Source organism: Podarcis raffonei, chromosome 2 (assembly GCF_027172205.1).
Source record: "Podarcis raffonei isolate rPodRaf1 chromosome 2, rPodRaf1.pri, whole genome shotgun sequence".
Taxonomy (NCBI): domain Eukaryota; kingdom Metazoa; phylum Chordata; class Lepidosauria; order Squamata; family Lacertidae; genus Podarcis; species Podarcis raffonei.
In genome coordinates this window covers 7,028,215-7,046,774 of record NC_070603.1, presented here as the reverse complement: position 1 = coordinate 7,046,774, position 18,560 = coordinate 7,028,215, and the positions used below count along the sequence as shown (strand labels likewise).

The 18,560-nt window shown below is 43.7% G+C and overlaps 1 protein-coding gene across 1 annotated transcript; it reads right to left on the bottom strand.

Moving 5' to 3' along the window:
• Positions 1 to 305: 305 nt before the first annotated feature.
• LOC128405462 (keratin, type II cytoskeletal 5-like) lies at positions 306 to 17,647 on the bottom strand. Its single transcript, XM_053372168.1, has 10 exons — positions 16,923 to 17,647; positions 15,128 to 15,348; positions 8,610 to 8,670; positions 7,328 to 7,423; positions 6,625 to 6,789; positions 5,503 to 5,628; positions 4,573 to 4,793; positions 3,551 to 3,585; positions 742 to 774; positions 306 to 684 (listed from the first exon to the last, which is right to left on the bottom strand). Exons 1-10 carry the CDS (start codon positions 17,562 to 17,564, stop codon positions 383 to 385), a joined length of 1,902 nt encoding a protein of 633 aa, XP_053228143.1. The 5' UTR covers positions 17,565 to 17,647; the 3' UTR covers positions 306 to 382.
• Between the last annotated feature and the right edge of the window lie 913 nt (positions 17,648 to 18,560).

The following is an 18,560-nucleotide window of genomic DNA, read 5'->3' as shown; positions in this document are numbered from 1 at the left end:
TGGTGGTGGATCAGATTCAGGGCTGCTCTTCTAGAACAATTCATTCATGGTGATTGGTGAGACTTACACCAATTCTGGCAGGAAAGGGGGGGGGAGTACAGTGGTACCTTGGTTTGCAACCGTCTTGGATTACAACCATTTTGGATTACAACCGTTTTGGATTACAACCACGTCAAACCCGTCACCCTCCCTTTTTTGGATTACAACCCAGTTTTTATTTGGAGACCCCATTGGCGAAAGCGCGCCTTGGGTTACAACCTGTTTTGGTTTACAACTGGACCTATGTCCAGTTTATGCCCAACGGATTATGGTTGTAAACCAAGGTACCACTGTATGTGTTCATTTTCTTGCCTTGCTCAGGTGGTTGGGGATTCTTTAGCCTTTAGCTCTTGATGCTCTTTTGACTGGTGGAAGTTTTAGATATAATTTTCACACCAGAGCTGCTTCCTCCCCCAGTGCCTTTTCCACTCCCAGAGCTGAAATTGCCCCCTCCTGAGCTAAACCCACTGCTGCTGCCTCCGCCGCCTCCTCCTCCAAAGCTAAGACCACCAAATCCCCCTCCTCCTCCTCCAAGACCAAGACCAAGACCACCAAATCCACCACCGCCTCCTCCTCCAAAACCAAGACCACCAAATCCGCCTCCTCCTCCTCCAAGACCAAGACCGCCAAATCCGCCGCCGCCACCTCCAAGACCAAGACCAAGACCGCCAAATCCTCCTCCTAGGCCGCCACCTCCTCCACCGCCGCCACCGCCTGCACTGGAGCTCACAACAGCTGTGGGGGGAAAGGGGAAAGTTTATTAGGTGCTCATGGGTTTGAGAAACTAGACAATTTCATCTCCCCGCCCCAGTTATTTGTGTTTCTAATATTAAGTTCAATTTCCACAGCCGTTTGCATATACAGTCGTACCTCGGAAGTCAAACAGAATCCGTTCTGGAAGCCCGTTCAACTTCCAAAATGTTCAGAAACCAAGGCATGGCTTCCTATTGGCTGCAGGAAGCTCCTGCAACCAATCAGAAGCCACGATGGACATTTGGGTTCCAAAGAAGGTTTGCAAACCGGAACAATCACTTCCAGGTTTGCGGCGTTCAGGAGCCAAAACGTTCGACTCGCAAGTCGTTCGACTTCCGAGGTACGACTATTTTTAAAAGTTCTGAAAATTCACCAGCATTTTAGTGCACTTTATACACATTTTTGCAAACAGTTTCCATATGCATTTTGGTGGATAATTCTCCCTTATTGCATTTAAATGGAAGTTTCCCCCTAACATACGTATTTGCACACATTGTTTCTGGATGGAGAACTTAGTTCCAAAATTTAGTGTGAATTTTGAAGGATGTTTGTGTTTCAAGCTTGCATATTGTTTCAGGAAATTATATAGGTTCACATCAAACTGAGAACAGAACCAACTTTCTTCTCCATTCCTAGGTACCAGGTATAATCATCAACTCATAGTCGGGGGGGGGGGGGAGAGATTTGCCAACATTTACTGTTTTTCTTTTGCTATTTTAGCCCCACTAGTCCTCACCACTGATGGATGCAACTATGGATCAGTGAAGGAGGACATGTAAAAAATAAGGTAAAGGACCCCTGGATGGTTAGGTCCATTCAAAGGTGTCTATGGGGTTGAGGTACTCATCTTGCTTTCAGGCCAAGGGAGCCGGCATTTGTCCACAGACTGGTCATGTGGCTAGCATGACTAAACTACTTCTGGTGCAATGGGACACCATGATGGAAGTCAGAGTGCATGGAAATGGAGTATGTATGGATAGATAGCAGGAGTTGAGCGCATGATCCAATGCTGGGTAGGAGTGAATGGGGAATTCCCACAGCAACAGTGCTCATCACTCTCATGAGCTACCTGACTGGGATTTTGAGCTGGACATCTCACCATAGGTGGAAGGCCAGAAGAGGGGACAGATACTCCATTCTATCTGAAAGCAAGAAGGAGCTGCTTTGCTGGTGATAAAAGGAGAGGGCACTGCTGAGGAAGAAGCCCCTTGGAGGAGACTGGTTGGAGGAGGAGGAGGAAGATTGGGCTGAAGTAGCAGGCTTTCCTCCTGTGTTATGGGACTTTAGGGGGGGGACAGTGTAGTCCTGTGATCCTCGGCAGAGTGGATGTCCACTGGACAAACCAATTTGCTGCTTTTATGCCACCCCTCCTGGTCCAAGGCAGTCTCTGGGAACCTGCCACTAAGAGCCTTGCTTGCTTACAACACTGTGCGGCTCCCTTCCCATGGTGACTGTGGGAATCTCCCCGGGAAACAGGGACCAGCCTTTTCCTTGGAACAGCCCCAGCTGTGTGCTATTGTTCCCAGCTGGTAGCGCTGGAAGAAGCTGCTGCCTGGAATGCAATACCAAGGAAGGAATTCGATCAGGTGCCTAACTGGGATGGCAGCCCTTCAAGATCTTCTCCAGGGTTTCCAAAACATTTGGCAGCTGGGGCATAGCCTCTCCCCAGATTAAAACTGCAAGCTCCTTCCACTCTCACACACCAAGAGATGCGTCTCCTGCCTTGCAGCTCTGGGACAGCCTGTTTAATCTTGTCTCCTGGCATCCCTCTCTCCTGTCCGTTTGCCCAGTTATTTGGGCCTCAGGGATGGGATGCAGCTTTCTGAATTATAGGGACTCCCCCCACACCTATGCCTATAATCTGTAGTGCAGGAATTCCCTGTGCATCGTTACTCCTTTGTAATGATGCCAGTGTCCAAATATTGGCAGAGGGAGAGAGAGAAAGAACAATGATCAATGCTGCGTGGAAAGAGTCATGGAAATGTCATCAAGGCACACCATCTGGGGCCGGAGATCTGAAATATTCAGTTTCTCCCAGCTTCTAAATTTTCCAGTGTTAAGTTCAGTCCACATTAGTTTGGGTGGAACTCAACATGGTGTTAAATGGGGTGTGCATGTGTTGAATGAGGTCTACTTGCAGAGCAGGACTCTCCTCTCTCCTCCCCCTCTGTACCCCATGTGCCCCCTAGAACTGTTATCGGGATTTAGGGGGTACAGGGGCGTGGGGGGTGGGTGGAAGGGGCAAAGTACCATTGCATGAACAGACCTCATTCCATGCATGCAACAACTTAGCTAAATCTGGCCTTTGCTGTTGTCATTCTGCATGGAAATATGTATGCGTTTTGTGCATGCTTATTCTAATATAAGCATTTTTATTTGCAAATGTTCTCTTTTGCATGTAATTTTTATATTGTAATATATTATATTTGCTAATGTTTGCAATTCCATGCACATTTCCCTCTAATAATGGACTTTTTATATCCAGCTCTTGGCTGGATATATAACTGCTTTGAAAAATTTGGAGGTGCAAATTTGGAAGTATAGTTGTGTTTCAGTAGGCATATCAGTTTTAATGGATGCACTGGTTCAAGAAATGCAAATTGCTGAATGAATTTCTTCACCATTCCTAACACTTGCCCTTCTTGTGGTGCACAGTGTACTCCATGCACCATTTGGGAATAAATAAACTAATCATCATCACATTATTAATAACTTATTCTGGGCCAGGCAAATAAAATAAAATGTTCATGATACTTACAGATGCTTACAGGATTGACTCCTTCTCCAGTTAGCCTGTTGAAAAAGAAATAGCAAAATGAAAAATGGCTCATCTATTACAATGAATATGGTCTGTTGTATATATAAGGGACAATGTTATCTATTAAATAGAGTTTCCAACAGCTACAATAATATATTTCCCTATTTGGCTTCCTGTGTGATATATACAGTATCAACAAAAAATCTACTGAAGATGTACTTAAGATCTGCAAGAATTTGGAAAAATAACTGATGCACAATGGAAGCAAAGATGTTGATGCTTAAGATCTGAGCTGTAAACTTAGAGCAATACCTCAAATACTCTCAAAGTCCATGGCACCACAAGGAGCACTGCTTTTCCTACTGCAACAAACACTCCATCACAATTCACGCGATTAGTGACATGATTTGTGTACTAAAACATTTTATTTTGTGTTTGAAGAAGATAATCAAATGTTGTATTCTTGCAAATTATAATAATAATAATTTGATTATACCCCGCCCATCTGGCTGGGTTTCCCCAGCCACTCTGGGCAGCTTACAACATATCTAAAAACCTAATAAAAAAATAAATCCTTAAAAAACTTCCCTAAACAGGGCTGCCCTCAGATGTCTTCTGAAAGTCAGATAGTTGTTTATTTCTTTGACATCTGGTGGGAGGGCGTTCCACAAGGAAGGCACCACTACTGAGAAGGCCCTCTGCCTGGTTCCATGTAACCTCACTTCTCACAGTGAGAGAACTGCCAGAAGGCCCTCGGAGCTGGACCTCAGTGTCTGGGCAGAACGATAGGGGTGGAGACGCTCCTTCAGGTATACTGGGCCAAGGCTGTTTAGGGCTTTAAAGGTTAGCACCAACACTTTGAATTGTGCTCAGAAATATACTGGGAGCCAGACAAAGCAAACTTAACAGGCATCCATTGATAGAGTTGTTCCATTGCAGATATTGTTTCATCTCCACACAGAGTCCCCTGCAAAAAGAAACTGAAGCAGCTCATAAAGTTATGATCACTTTATCCAGCTCACCTGTTCTCCTCCCCTTCCAGCAGCTTCCTGTAGGTGGCAATTTCAATATCCAGTGCCAGTTTGACATTCATGAGCTCCTGGTACTCCCGCAGTAGGCGGGTCATTTCTTCCTTAGCTTTCTGGAGAGCATCTTCCAAGTCAATGAGTTTGGCTCTGGCATCTTTGAGAGCTAATTCACCTCGCTCCTCAGAATCCGCAATAGCTGTCTGCAGATTTGCACACTGTAAGAAGGAAGGTGTCGTTAAATTCCTTGTCCTCTTTAGTATTTGTACATTCATTATTATTGCTATTATTGCTATCATGATTACAGTGGTACCTCAGGTTACATACGCTTCAGGTTACACATGCTTCAGGTTACAGACTCCGCTAACCCAGAAATAGTGCTTCAGGTTAAGAACTTTGCTTCAGGATGAGAACAGAAATCGTGCTCCAGTGGCACGGCGGCGGTGGGAGGCCCCATTAGCTAAAGTGGTGCTTCAGGTTAAGAACAGTTTCATGTTAAGTACGGACCTCCAGAACGAATTAAGTTCTTAACCTGAGATACCACTGTACGTATTAGTGTAAATACTGCTGCTATCATCATGCATTCATTTATTTCTTAGTCCTTGAATAAATGAGGCTGCAATTCTATTTTGTAAGGCGTGAACTTGCTTTTGAGTCAATGTACACAGGGCTGCTCATTTTGGGATATAAATTTTATTTCCGTCCTTCCAAGATTCTATTGTCAGTTTTCATTTTGATGAATTCCCACACTTTACAAAGTTCCAGCCAAAAACAGGACTTCCTCTCCCTGCCACCCCACAAAGTATTGGCAAGGCTATCCAATGCAGATGGCCTCTGTCATGTGACCCTTAACCAACACTTGCTTTTTAGAGCATTGGTAAGTTGCCTACTGAGAGAGAACATTGCATCAATTACAGATGTTCTTACCTGGTTCCTGGCGTTTTCAATTTCTGACCGTATCCTTTGAATCATCCGGTTGAGCTCTGAAATTTCTCCTTTAGTATTACGCAGATCATCACCATGCTTCCCTGCACTGGCTTGGAGTTCCTCAAACTATAACAGCAGGGAAGGGAAGGCAGAGATGGGTTGAAGGAAAGACACAATTACGCAATTTTCAAAGATTCTGCTCATCCACACTCCTCATTTCTGGCATTGGCTGTTGGGAGGTCCAAATGGCATCACCAAGAGGACCGGATTGAAGAAGCTAAGAAGAGCACTGTTGAATCTAGCTAGCATCCTGTTTTCCCAGTGTGGCCAACTAGATACTTATGGAGGAAACCTACAGGCAAATCCAGCAAAAGATTTCACTGTTTTTCCTCACTGACTGGTATTAAAAAGTAATGATGCCTTTCATTCTTCAGGCAGCTAACTGGTTTTTGTTGTTTAGTCATTTAGTTGTGTCCAACTCTTTGTGGTTAATGACCAGTTAACTTAGGGACTGCCAATTGCTGGCACCTAACACTCAATTCAATCACATCTCAGCTGAAAGGACATGTCACATGGGTGAACTTTGCAAATTTGATATCTGAATTCGTCTCTCATGTTCTGAATGTGTTTTGGCTCAAGATATTAGACTACTTAGAAAGTTAGAGTAGCCCATGTGGACTTTCTCTATTTCTCATCAGGAAGCAGGATTCAAACTGTTGTGCAAGTGGATTTCTGGGACTATCCTGGCCACAATCCAATATGGAGATAAGATTTATAACAGGAATCTTGAGACTAGATTGTGACATCTTGTAGACCAAACTAGATGTGACATGTTAAATGAACCTTTGCATTTCATAGACACATTCTTTAAAATGGAAATAGCAGCCACAGTGGCAGAGGAGAGATTGATAATTACTGGGATCACAGCAGTTGGGGAGCTGGCATTTAATTCTTTCCTTCCCTCCTTAACTACGACTACCCCCCAACTGCTTCATATTTACTCCATTTCAACTTCCCCACCAAGCTTAAAAGATCCTAAGCAACTCCAGACCCATGTTTTATCAGAAGCGTCCCTTGGATGTACTGGGGCCCAAGGCCACCTTCCATGCTAGAACTGCTCACCTTAGTTTGGTACCATGCCTCTGCTTCAGCTCGGCTCCTGTTGGCAATGTCTTCATATTGTGCTTTCACCTCAGAAACAATGCCATTCAGGTCCAAGTCTCGATTGTTATCCATCGAGAGGATGACAGCAGTATCAGACATGGAGGCCTGCAACTGAGCTAGCTCCTGAAAAACACAGAAGACAAAATTTGGTTAGAAAACATTTCATGTTTTGGGGGTTTTTGAGGTGGGACAGGATCAGATCGGTAGGAGACACACATCTGTAAAATGGTCAGCTTTCTAGGGAACAGGGTCACATGGGTGAGACCTTGACATTCATACCAAACAACAACCATAATAACAACTGAAGAATCCGAATCTTCAGTGGCAGATGAATTTTGGATCTCTAATATGAAACATCAAATCTTTCTTCTATACATCATTAATAGCATCTAAAATTAGGACCATTGTTTGTGAGAAATCACGTTAGGACAATGTAAATCCAAATATTTAGGGGGGAAAGCAAAGCATAAAAGAAAGGATGGTATTTATAATAATAATATAATAATAATTTATTATTTATACCCAGCCCATCTGGCTGAGTTTCCCCAGCCACTCTGGGAGGCTACATTTAGAAATGTCATGCTTCTTCACATTGCCGTCTTAACATTTATCAGGCTGACTTTTAGGTCTATGTTTTGAAGGTAAGAGGAAGACTGAATACCGATTCATAGAGGGCCCTCAGGAAGTTGAGTTCATCGGTCAGGGAATCAACCTTGGCCTCCAGCTCCACCTTGTTCATGTAGGCAGCATCCACATCCTAAAAAGACAGTAAGAAACCAATTATTTGTGGTTTTATATTCTGATTTTGTTCCATGAACTTCCCTGAGACTTTCGGATATATGGCAGTATATCAGTTCAATACAAAAATAAACTTTGCTTAGATTTCATTGGAGAGAAAACAGGGAATGGGAACAATAAAAAAAGATGCAGATGTCCACTCTTAAGGAGATTCATTATGGAGTTATAAAGGCAATGTTCTTTAGAAGCTTTTGTTATTATTTTTCGCTCCCTTTTTATCTCAAAAAGAGCAATCTTTGTCAGCACAGATGCTATTTTGGGAAAGATGCCCAAGTCCATTTAGCTGCTTATTTCTTTGCTCAGCAACTAGTCTTCCTGGAGGGTGATTTGTGGGATAGTGGATGGTGCCTTAGTCCAGAAAATGGCCTAAGAGCAAATTAAGGGTTTCAGGGAATAGTATTAGAAACAGAAACAAGAGAAGAAGTAGACACAATTTGCATACTCACCTGAGGTCAGGAACCCAAACCACACAAGCAGATGTAAGTAGTATCCACTATACTTGCTTTTTTTAAATCCACAAATGTTATATTAACAGTTTCCCTTCCATTGAAATGTATTGAAGTTAATTATGTAATTAATTACATATTTAATTGCATTAGTTTTGGCCATAGTGGATAGCAAGATGAATAATGTAGGTCATAGCAGAAGTTGAAGTGCAGTGGAATAGAAGCAGGGCTGATTGTGTTGAACACAGGATAGGATGGAAATCACTGCCTCCCGACACTCATAGAACAAATTCACCTCCTCCTGACACCAGTTTCTCAACTCTTTTGCCCCTAAGTTTGTAAGTGGGAGGCTAGTAGAAGATTCAGCTCCAGATGCTGACCCTTTGCTTACAGTCACTCAGAATATAGAACCAGTGAGATGCTTGCTACAGATGGTCCTGGAGAATAATCACATGTGGAGAGGGAGAGCTACCATCTTCCTTAAGATGGTATATTTGCATATTCGCTTTTAAAGCTGGCACAGAATTCATGCCTTATGCACACATTTCCCTCCAGCTTAGTACAAAATGCACCAAGAGAAGTCACACCAAGCCAACAAGTCCTTTTCTTGATGCATGAAACATCATTTGGTCAGACGTAATATTGGGTCCCTCTTAATTAACCCAGCTGCTCATCAACCTTCGGAGCACGAAGCCTCACCTTCTTGAGCATGACAAACTCATTTTCGGCAGATGTGCGCCGGTTGATTTCCTCTTCGTATCTATCAGTACAAGAAGCAAAAAGTTTCAGTTTGTAACTATTACATCTATTCAACGTGCCTTTAGGCATTTCAAAATGAACCACAGTGATAATGTCGTACATAGCACATACTGCACTTATTGCCATAAATCACCTATGAAAACTTTTATCTATTTCCACTGCGTTCCCAGTGTATAGATATGATGTTATGACAAGGGCCCTGAATGCAGAGCCTTTGACATTGAACTCTGCTCATCCTATATATCTGCAGAAAAATACCCCCCAAAATAGGGTGTTGTTAAGAGTGTGCCTGCAGAACATGGACACCCATATTTTTTTGTATGTGCCCTGAGTGTTTCTGATTGGTACATGAATTCAGGAGGAAATGAATGGGTGTGTTTGTGATTTGATTTACTCACTAAGCTATTGGTTTGTGGGAATAACTTAAGATGGTTTTATATAGTGATGCTTTTGGTATAATGGATGGGGTTAATTGAAAGGGAACATGATTTGGTATGGAGTGGTATCTTTGAGAAATGAACTGAAGTACAAATTAATTTAAGAATTTATCTGGGATCATTTGGATGGAAAATTAGTTGGCTCAGCTTCTGTGACATTTAAATTCAACAGTCGCACCCGTATATCAAATTACCATATGAAAATATTATGCAAACTTACGTCTGGGAGCCTTTGGACTGAATTTCCTCCAAATTTCAAAAACATTCTCAAAATATTCAGTTACCATTGAAGCTGCCATTAGTCAACTGATTAGTACCCCATATAGCCATTGCTTTTATGGATGGAGGCAATCTCTGTGCTGGATGGGGGTGATCTCAAAGGACCCAGCTGTACAGTCCACAGGTGATCATTAGATATCAGCAGATCATTAGATATCAGCAAACAAAACAAAACCTGAGAAATTTTATCTTTGGCAATTTGCTTCCCAAATTCTTTGGATGCGTCACTCAAGGTGTATCCACATTCCCCACCCCCGACCCTGAGGCATCATTTGGTTTCAGTTGCAAGGACCACCAGCTCTCACAGGAATCTGTCTGTCAAAAGTCCTTCTTAGGGAGCCTTCATCATGAAGGTGCATGGCAACTTGGAAAAGGGACTTTCCTGTGTTGGCACCCCAACTCAAAAATGCTTTCCTCCAACCTGCTCACTTTGCTTGCTGAGTTTTATGTAGCAGGCCATGGCTTTTTTTCTTTTTCAGGCTTCTAATGTTTCATTATAGGGACGCGGGTGGCGCTGTGAGTTAAACCACAGAGCCTAGGACTTGCTGATCAGAAGGACGGCGGTTCGAATCCCCGCGACGGGGTGAGCTCCCGTTGCTCGGTCCCTGCTCCTGCCAACCTAGCAGTTCGAAAGCACCTCAGAGTGCAAGTAGATAAATAGGTACCACTCTGGCGGGAAGGTAAACGGCATTTCCGTGCGCTGCTCTGGTTCACCAGAAGCAGCTTAGTCATGCTGGCCACATGACCCAGCCAATAAAGCGAGATGAGTGCCACAACCCCAGAGTCGGACACAACTGGACCTAATGGTCAGGGGCCCCTTTACCTTTACCTTTAATGTTTCATTGAGTTGTGCTGTTTTACATGCCTTTCTTACTGCTTTGTAATTAATGGGTGTGCTTTTGGAATTGCTATTTTAATAGTTTTGTTTTTAAACTCTGGAAGCCACCTCAATTAAAATAATCGTAATAACCAAACTATTAAAGTAAACTATTGGGTGTCAGTTTTGCCTATCAGGAGTTAAGAAAGCATGTAAAGCTGAACCCAAAAATTCCAACTTCCATCTGTTAACATTAACAGTCAAGGAAGATGCTGTGGGACTTGGCTGGAGAGGTTGTGGCACTCCTTTCACCCACTGTGACAGTGTCCATTAGTTTTCAGGCTTGGAGCTGAATGGCAGCCTGGGTAACTGAACTTGGGCTCTAGAGGTATTCCTCTTTCTCTTGATTTCTCTGCTCCAGATCAAATGGCTGTTTAATCTTGGGTTGGGGGGCTGCTTGAGGAATTGTACATGCCAATGAAAAATAAAGTCATACAAGAAATAATGTTCATGTTAGTAGCATAGCTGTCAACTTTTCCCTTTTCTTGCGAGGAATCCTATTCAGAATAAGGAAATTTCCCTTAAAAAATGGGAAACGTTGACAGCTATGTAGCATAGCACAAAACCAGTAGCCCATACCTAGCAGCCTGCACATTGCAGAGGTGCATAGAAGCACAGATGCGCTTGCAAAGCAAATTCCCTCCATGGATGACTCAAGCAGGTGAGGCAATCCACAAGCTCCAGACGAAAGCAATTAAATCCCCAATTCTCATTAGCCAATCTGATCTGGAGGCAAACTCTCACATTAATTCCACCTTCGACTGACAGGTCTCATTGTGTCATCGTGGTGTGGTCTGAGATAGTAGCCCTCATTGTGTCATCTGGGTTTTGGGAGTTTCCCCTGTGCAAACTGGTTTCGTGCCAATTGAAACCTTTACGAGTTACTTTATCTTTGCACTACCTATGAGAACCAGGACTGGCCCTACCATTAAGCAGTGAGGCCACCTGCCTCAGGCAGGAATGGGGGAGAAATCTAGTATTATTTGCATCCTGATGAGAAACCAACTAATTCACACTTGTCAAACCAATACGCAAACCAAAATTGTCCTTGAAAGTTCTTTGCAATTTGATGCAGTTCACCACCCAGTGTGTAAAATATGCATATGTTAAGGCAAAGTGTGCAAGAGAATGCATACAGCAGTAAAAGTAACATGCAAGATAATAGATTATACAGTCACAGAATGCATTATATTAGGGGAAATTGCTTGCAGAAATCAGTTTATTAGTAAAACTGCATCCAAAATAAGTGTATTAGGAGAAATTCAAATTAAATTCTGTTTTTTAAAAAATCAAATTGCTATGGAAATGTGGAGAACTGAATTTAATATTTAAAAAAATGAGAAAGTGAGAGAGACCAAAATTGACAGATTTGACCACTCCTAACCTCTGCTGACAGATTTTGACACATACACACCCCGTTTTTCTAGAGCATTAAACCCTTCCGTTCAGATCATTTCGGTCCCCAGGGTAGCTCCAACTGCTAAACAATCATAGTAACATCAAGAGGGTAATCAAAGTGGGCATATCTGGCCTGCCTAGTCCAACCAAGTCTTGGTGGTACATTGCCAATTGGTACTCTAATCCCGGCCATTGTTTTTAGCATGCACCAACTTGGCACTCAACCTCAATGCCTTAACACCCAATAGGAACCAGCATAGCTTCTTCATGGCTGAGGCAAATTCCAGAACACGCTTAACCCAGGTGTGAGGGACAGTTGACCTGTCATCAGTCCCATCCTTAATGGCCAATTGCTGGGGATGATGAGGTTGTAGTTCAGCAACATCAGGAGGGCCAAAGGCTCCTCACACTTGGCCTAACCCTTCGTTTCCTCTACTTGGCCTGCCCCGCTCCCTTCACCACTTCTGCCCATGCCTATCCTACATGCAAATCCCCTTCCTTAAGCTCATTGGGACAAACAAAAGAAAAACAAAGAAATCGAATATATCTGAACCAAGAAAAGAACTGTCAAGCAAAATAGTCCTCAAAGCCTAACTACTGGCTCACTTCAATTGTCAGGACTAGCAGATGTTAAGGTAAAGGTAAAGGACCCCTGACAGTTAAGTCCAGTCGTGAACGACTCTGGGGTTACGGCGCTCATTTCTCTTTACTGGCCGAGGGAGCAAACGTTTGTCTGCAGACAGTTTTTCCGGGTTTTGTGGCCAGCATAACAAAGCCGCTTCTGGCGAAACCAGAGCAGCGCATGGGAAATGCCGTTTACCTTCCTGCGAGAGAGGTACCTATTTATCTACTTGCACTTTGACATGCTTTCGAACTGCTAGGTTGGCAGGAGCAGGAACCAAGTAACGGGAGCTCATCCCATCGCGGGGATTCAAACCACCAACCTTCCGATCGGCAAGCCCAAGGCTCAGTGGTTTACACCACAGCACTTCCTGCGTCCCTTTAGCAGATGTTACAATCCCCCTAAATTGGATCTTCTCCCCCTCTCACTGAGGCCTAGTCAGTGTACTTAATCCGTCTCCTACGGTAGGTTTACCCCGGCCTTGCTCTTGCAGGAGGAGCAACAAAACAAAGTCCCAGTGATACAGAGAAGACCAGCTACCAGAGAGTAATGCTCCTGTCCTTATTCCGCAGGGTGTAACCTGTCTTGGAGTATCACTGGTGTTTAGGTGGAGCTGCTGCACAGATATGTGTGATCATGGCAGACCAAGAGAAGCATCTCTAAGTGAAGGCGGTCTGGCTGTCAGCTAATTCAGCTTCTATGTGTTTATATGTGTATGTCCCACAAGCAGCTTTTTCATATTAATGTCTTCCCAGTTACTTAAAAAGTTGGCTTTTTCAGCCAGTAGCTTAAAGAGGGCTGAACCAAGCCTTGAGGCAAAATGTCCAGATTCTGATTCACCATATCCTGGTTTGACTCACTTTGAAAAGATTTGCCACTCTGCAGTCTGAGCTATTGTTGTGGCATTTGCAAAGTTGGCCCAACATGCTAAGAAGCTCCGAAAAGGCCCATTTCTCTTGATTTCAACCACATCAAAAATGAATGGCTGAATGATTCAGTCTTGAGTCAGTAGCCAGTTTCCACTGCTCCCTGGTATTATTAGTAATTGCTTCTATAAAATGTTTTATCAGCATATGCTGATCTTAGTCAGGTTGCCTTTGACATTTATTTATTTGCCATGTTGTTGCAGTTATGGAAGGGGTAAGAGAGTGGCTTATTTTCATATATTGGAGATATTCAAGAAAGGTCCTATTTATATAACTTGTCTGAGACAACACAACGCTACCATTTGGACCAAGAGAAAAGCGTTGATCTATCACGACTGCAAAGTTATTTTTCAGAAATGCCAGTATGAATCCAATATACACAACAGGAACAATTTTATACCACTAATATACTCTTTTAACATCTAGGGGAATGTGATTAATACAATGTATATGACACAGTGCAATATAAACAAAATGTTTCCATTTCATTTTGTATCAGGGAGTTTTTAATGTTTGACATTAAGTTTAAGTTGTTAAGTTTGATGGTTTATTATGTTTTTATATATGCTGGAAGCTGCTCAGAGTGGCTGGGGGAACCCAGCCGAGTGGGCGGGGAATAAATAATAAAATTATTTATTTATTGCAAAATGTATTATGTGTATACAGGAGTACATAGTGCATATAGGAATGGGTGCTTGCATATGTCTATGACAATTGCATTTGACACTGTATATAGCATGCATCCCATTGTATGTAGAGTCTACACACCAGAGGGAATCTGAACAGCCTCTGTAGGCATTATCACAGCTACTCTGCCACTTTCTATCTCTTCCTATGAAGATGGTTCAAAAGCCTCAGCCAGTACAGAATTCGGCAGTCAGGTTAATCACCAGGGCAAGATGATTTGAGCATATTACACTGACCCTGGCCCAACAATAGAGGCTACCAGTTAGTTTCCAGGCCCAATTCAAAGTGCTGGTTTTGACCTATAAAGTCTTAAACGTTTCAGGACCACAATACCTCAAGGACCATCTCTCTCCATATGAACCTAGCTGGACCATGAGATCATCCTGAGACCCTTCTTTGTGTGCCTCCTCCTCCTCCATATGAGGTCCAGAGTGTGTCAACTCTGGGTTTGTGAGATGCCTCAGGGAGGCTCACCTGAGGCCTTCATTATACACCTTTATGCACCAGGTAAAAATGTTTCTCTTCTCCCAAGCCTTTGGCTGATTAACATTCTATGTCCTTTTAAATGTGTTTTGTGGGATGGTGAGACTATTGGTTGCTTTTGTTTTTATTTTGTTGTGTTTTTATCTTGGTTTTTTTTATTTTGTGACCCACCCTGAGATCTAGGTAAGGCAAAGGATCCCTGGACGGTTAAGTCCATTCAAAGGCCACTATGGGGTTGCAGCACTCGTTTCACTTTCAGGCCAAGGGAGCCAGCATTTGTGCACAGACAGCTTTCCAGGTCATGTGGCCAGCATGACTAGACCACTTCTGGCACAACGGGACACCATGCTAGAAACCAAAGCACATGGAAATGCCATTTACTTTTCTGCTGCAGCAGTACCTATTTATCTACTCGCACTGGTGTGCTTTCAAACTGCTAGGTTGGCATGAGCTGGCATGAGCTCACCCTGTTGCGGGGATTTGAACCACCGACCTTCTGATCGGCAAGCCCAAGAAGCTCAGTGGTTTATACTACAGCACCACCCGCGTCCCTTTAACCCTGAGATCTACGGATGAAGGGCGGTATACAAAATAATAATATTAATAATATTATTAATATTAATAATATTAATAATAATAATAATAATAATAATAATAATAATAATAATAATAATACTTTCTAACTCTTCACTCTCAAGTCTGCTGGAATAGCAGATAAATATCTGCCCCCCCATCAGATATTCACTTACTTGGTCTTGAAGTCTTCAACAAGATCCTGCATGCTCTTCAGCTCCCCGTCTAGCCGCCCCCTCTCATTCATCAGGCTGCCCAGCTGTTTCCTTAGGTTATTAATGTAAGCCTCAAAGAATGGATCAAGGTTGCTCTTGCTAGCACCAGATTTCAAGCCTTGGTCCTGCAAGAGGGTCCACTTGGTCTCCAGAACCTTGTTCTGTTGCTCCAGAAAACGGACCTGAAACAAAGGAACACATGAAGCTCTTTCTACTGAATCAGAATCCCAGTTCAACTTGCCCAGCATTAAGAAGAGACCCACTGGATCAGGCCTAAAGCCCATCTAGTCCAGCATCTTGTTCTCACAGTGGCCAACCTGTGGGAAGTTCGAAAGCAGGACCTGAACGCAACAACACTCTCACCACCTGTGATTCACAGCAACTGGTATTCAGAAGCATGCCACCTCCAACAGAAAATTGTTTTCATGGCTAGTAGCCATTGATCTTTCTCAACATTGCTATATGAGATCCTCTTAACTGGAGGTGCCAGAGGTGGACCTACTGCAGGCTGACTACCACTGAGCTACCACTCCTTCACAGTTGAAACAGCTTGTGTGGGTTTCTTTTTCCAGGCAACCCTCGTGAAAAATGCAGATATCTTGATTTACAATAACATGTGCCTTTGACATTGGTATGGTGACCCCATCCCAGCTTAGCCTCGCTATTTTATATGGTATTTGTAAATTTAGCCTAATATTGGTTACTCTGACTGGCAATAACCCTCCAGGGACTCAGGGAGATCATTACCATCACCTGAAATCCTTTTAGATGCAGATGCCAGAAACTAAAACTGAGGGCTTCATTAGGCAGAACATGCTAAGGTAAAGGTAAAGGTACCCCTGACCATTAGGTCCAGTCATAGCCGACTCTGGGGTTGCGGCGCTCATCTCACTTTATTGGCCGAGGGAGCCGGCGTACAGCTTTCGGGTCATGTGGCCAGCATGACTAAGCCGCTTCTGGCAAACCAGAGCAGCGCATGGAAATGCTGTTTACCTTCCTGCCAGAGTGGTACCTATTTATCTGCTTGCACTTGATGTGCTTTTGAACTGCTAGGTTGGCAGGAGCAGGGACTGAGCAACGGGAGCTCACCCCGTCGCGGGGATTCAAACCGCCGACCTTCTGATCGGCAAGTCCTAGGCTCTGTGGTTTAACCCACAGTGCCACCCACGTCCCATAGAACATGCTGAGTAAAGGGGGTAGAAATTGTGCAATTATTCAGTTAAATGATAGCTCCATGAAAAATAGTCTAAATCCTCGTTTTTCTTTCCCAGATAAAAGGAACAGAGCAAAAATGAATTTTGAGTGAACAGAAAGCTCAGCCAAATCTTCCCCTAGTTTAAATTTGCTCACAAAAATGTTGAATTTATATTCTCCCACTCGAGTCCTTCCTCCACAATATTTCCAGTTATGGTTGATGGGTTTTAGATTAGAATGAAGAAACAAGACTTTTAACTATTCAGTTAGACTACTTCTTGGGGGAGGAAATATCCTAACCCTTGAACTTAGAAAGTGAAATTCAAATTCATATTCTGATGATTCGACAAACACTCTGAATGGGTTTTTCTGTGTATCTCTAGTAAGATTGTTATAACACACATAGACCTGAATTCATAAGCCAGCCACTCAACTTGTGTCTATGCTTACATGTTAAGACATATGCATTTGTCTTGAGTCTACCTCCTTATCTTCAGATAAAGCATAAACATGGTTTTCTGCTCTTCCTGTACTATCCTACAACAGCTGAATGAAGTCTCACCTTGTCAATGAAAGAAGCAAACTTGTTGTTCAGAGTCTTGATCTGCTCCTTCTCCTCTTTCCGCACCTCTTGGATGGAAGGATCAATTTCCAAATTGAGCGGTGCCAGGAGACTTTGGTTAATGGTTACTTCTTGGATGGTGCCACCAGCTCCAGGTCCACCGCCACCAAAGCCCAAGGAACTTTTGGATCCACCAAGTCCGCCACCAAAACCAAATCCACCACCACCACCACCAAAACCACCACCTCCAGCTCCCCCGCCAAAGCCATACCCACCACCAGATCCACCACCCAAACCAAATCCACTGCCGGAACCTCCACCAAAACCCAATCCGCCGCCGCCGCCACCAAATCCACTGCGGAGGTTGCTGGCTCTGCTGCTGGAAATTCTCCTATTGCCACCAAGATTATAAAGACTCCTGCTGCCAAAGCCACCGCCACCTCCACCGCCACCAATACTGATCCTTCCAAAACTGCTGCCACCACCACCACCGCCGAAGCCAACTCCGCCAGCTCTGGCAAGAGAAAGTGAGCTGAAACCAGATCTATTGCTACTTGGGACAATGGCAGAGGTGGCGGTGAAAGCCCTGCCACCACCGCCGCCTCCTCCTCCAGCCCTGATACTATAGGACTGCCGGTTCATCTTTGTGGATTGCCTCTGAGAGATGTTGCTATGGAGGAGGAAGCCTAAAGAGTGGTGCTCTGGTGGGAGAGCCCTTGAACATGGCTTCTTTTATCCTCCGGGCGCCCTGGGTTTGGCCGCTTTGGAAGTCAGGAGATCAATTTAGCGCATTCATGATTTTGACACACCTGGAACGCAGGTGTCCAATTGGACTTGTTCAATGCTAATTGAAGAGAACACACACACCCCCCCCTATGTAGTGATAGGTGCTTGCATCGCCTGAGGCCTTATGATCAAATTACCAAGTATTCAGAAACCAACCATGTGTTAAGGGTTAATCTAGCCAGAAATTGTCAAATATTTAAAGGAAGTTCTGCTTGCTTGCTTGCTTGCCTTCTTTTTGAAGAAAATGCTGCACAGCATCATAAATTTTATGCAACTGAAACATTGAGTTTGAAAGGGGATCGATCAGCTTCGGTTGTCAACATTAATTTGTGTGCGTTATGTTTTGTCATTTCATAATACATGATCTTGTAGTGTGTTGGTTCAGCAACTTCGTGTGCCTTGCTGAGATTATGCTAATACAGGCACATCTCGTTTTATTGCACTTTGCGCTTCACAGGTATTGCTCTTTGTGAGGAAGCAGGTGCAGCTTCAGGTAGCGTGGCCGCTTTCAGGGGATGGAAGACCCTGTCCCCCTCTCTTCGGGACCTGGAAGTGGAGCTGGCTAGGGCTGGAGATGTTTTTTTGCCTTCCTGCCCCTGCAGTGGCAGCGGCGGTTGCAGGGCGGAGCTGGATTAATAGGCTTCAGTGTAGGGTAAGCATAACTTTTATGTGCACTGGGAAACAACATAAATAGTGTGGATTGCTTATTGCAATATTCCCTTTATTGCAGTGGTCTGGAACCAAACATGCAATACAGTGGTACCTCGGGTTACAGACGCTTCAGGTTACAGATGCTTCAGGTTACAGACTCTGCTAACCCAGAAATAGTACCTCGGGTTAAGAACTTTGCTT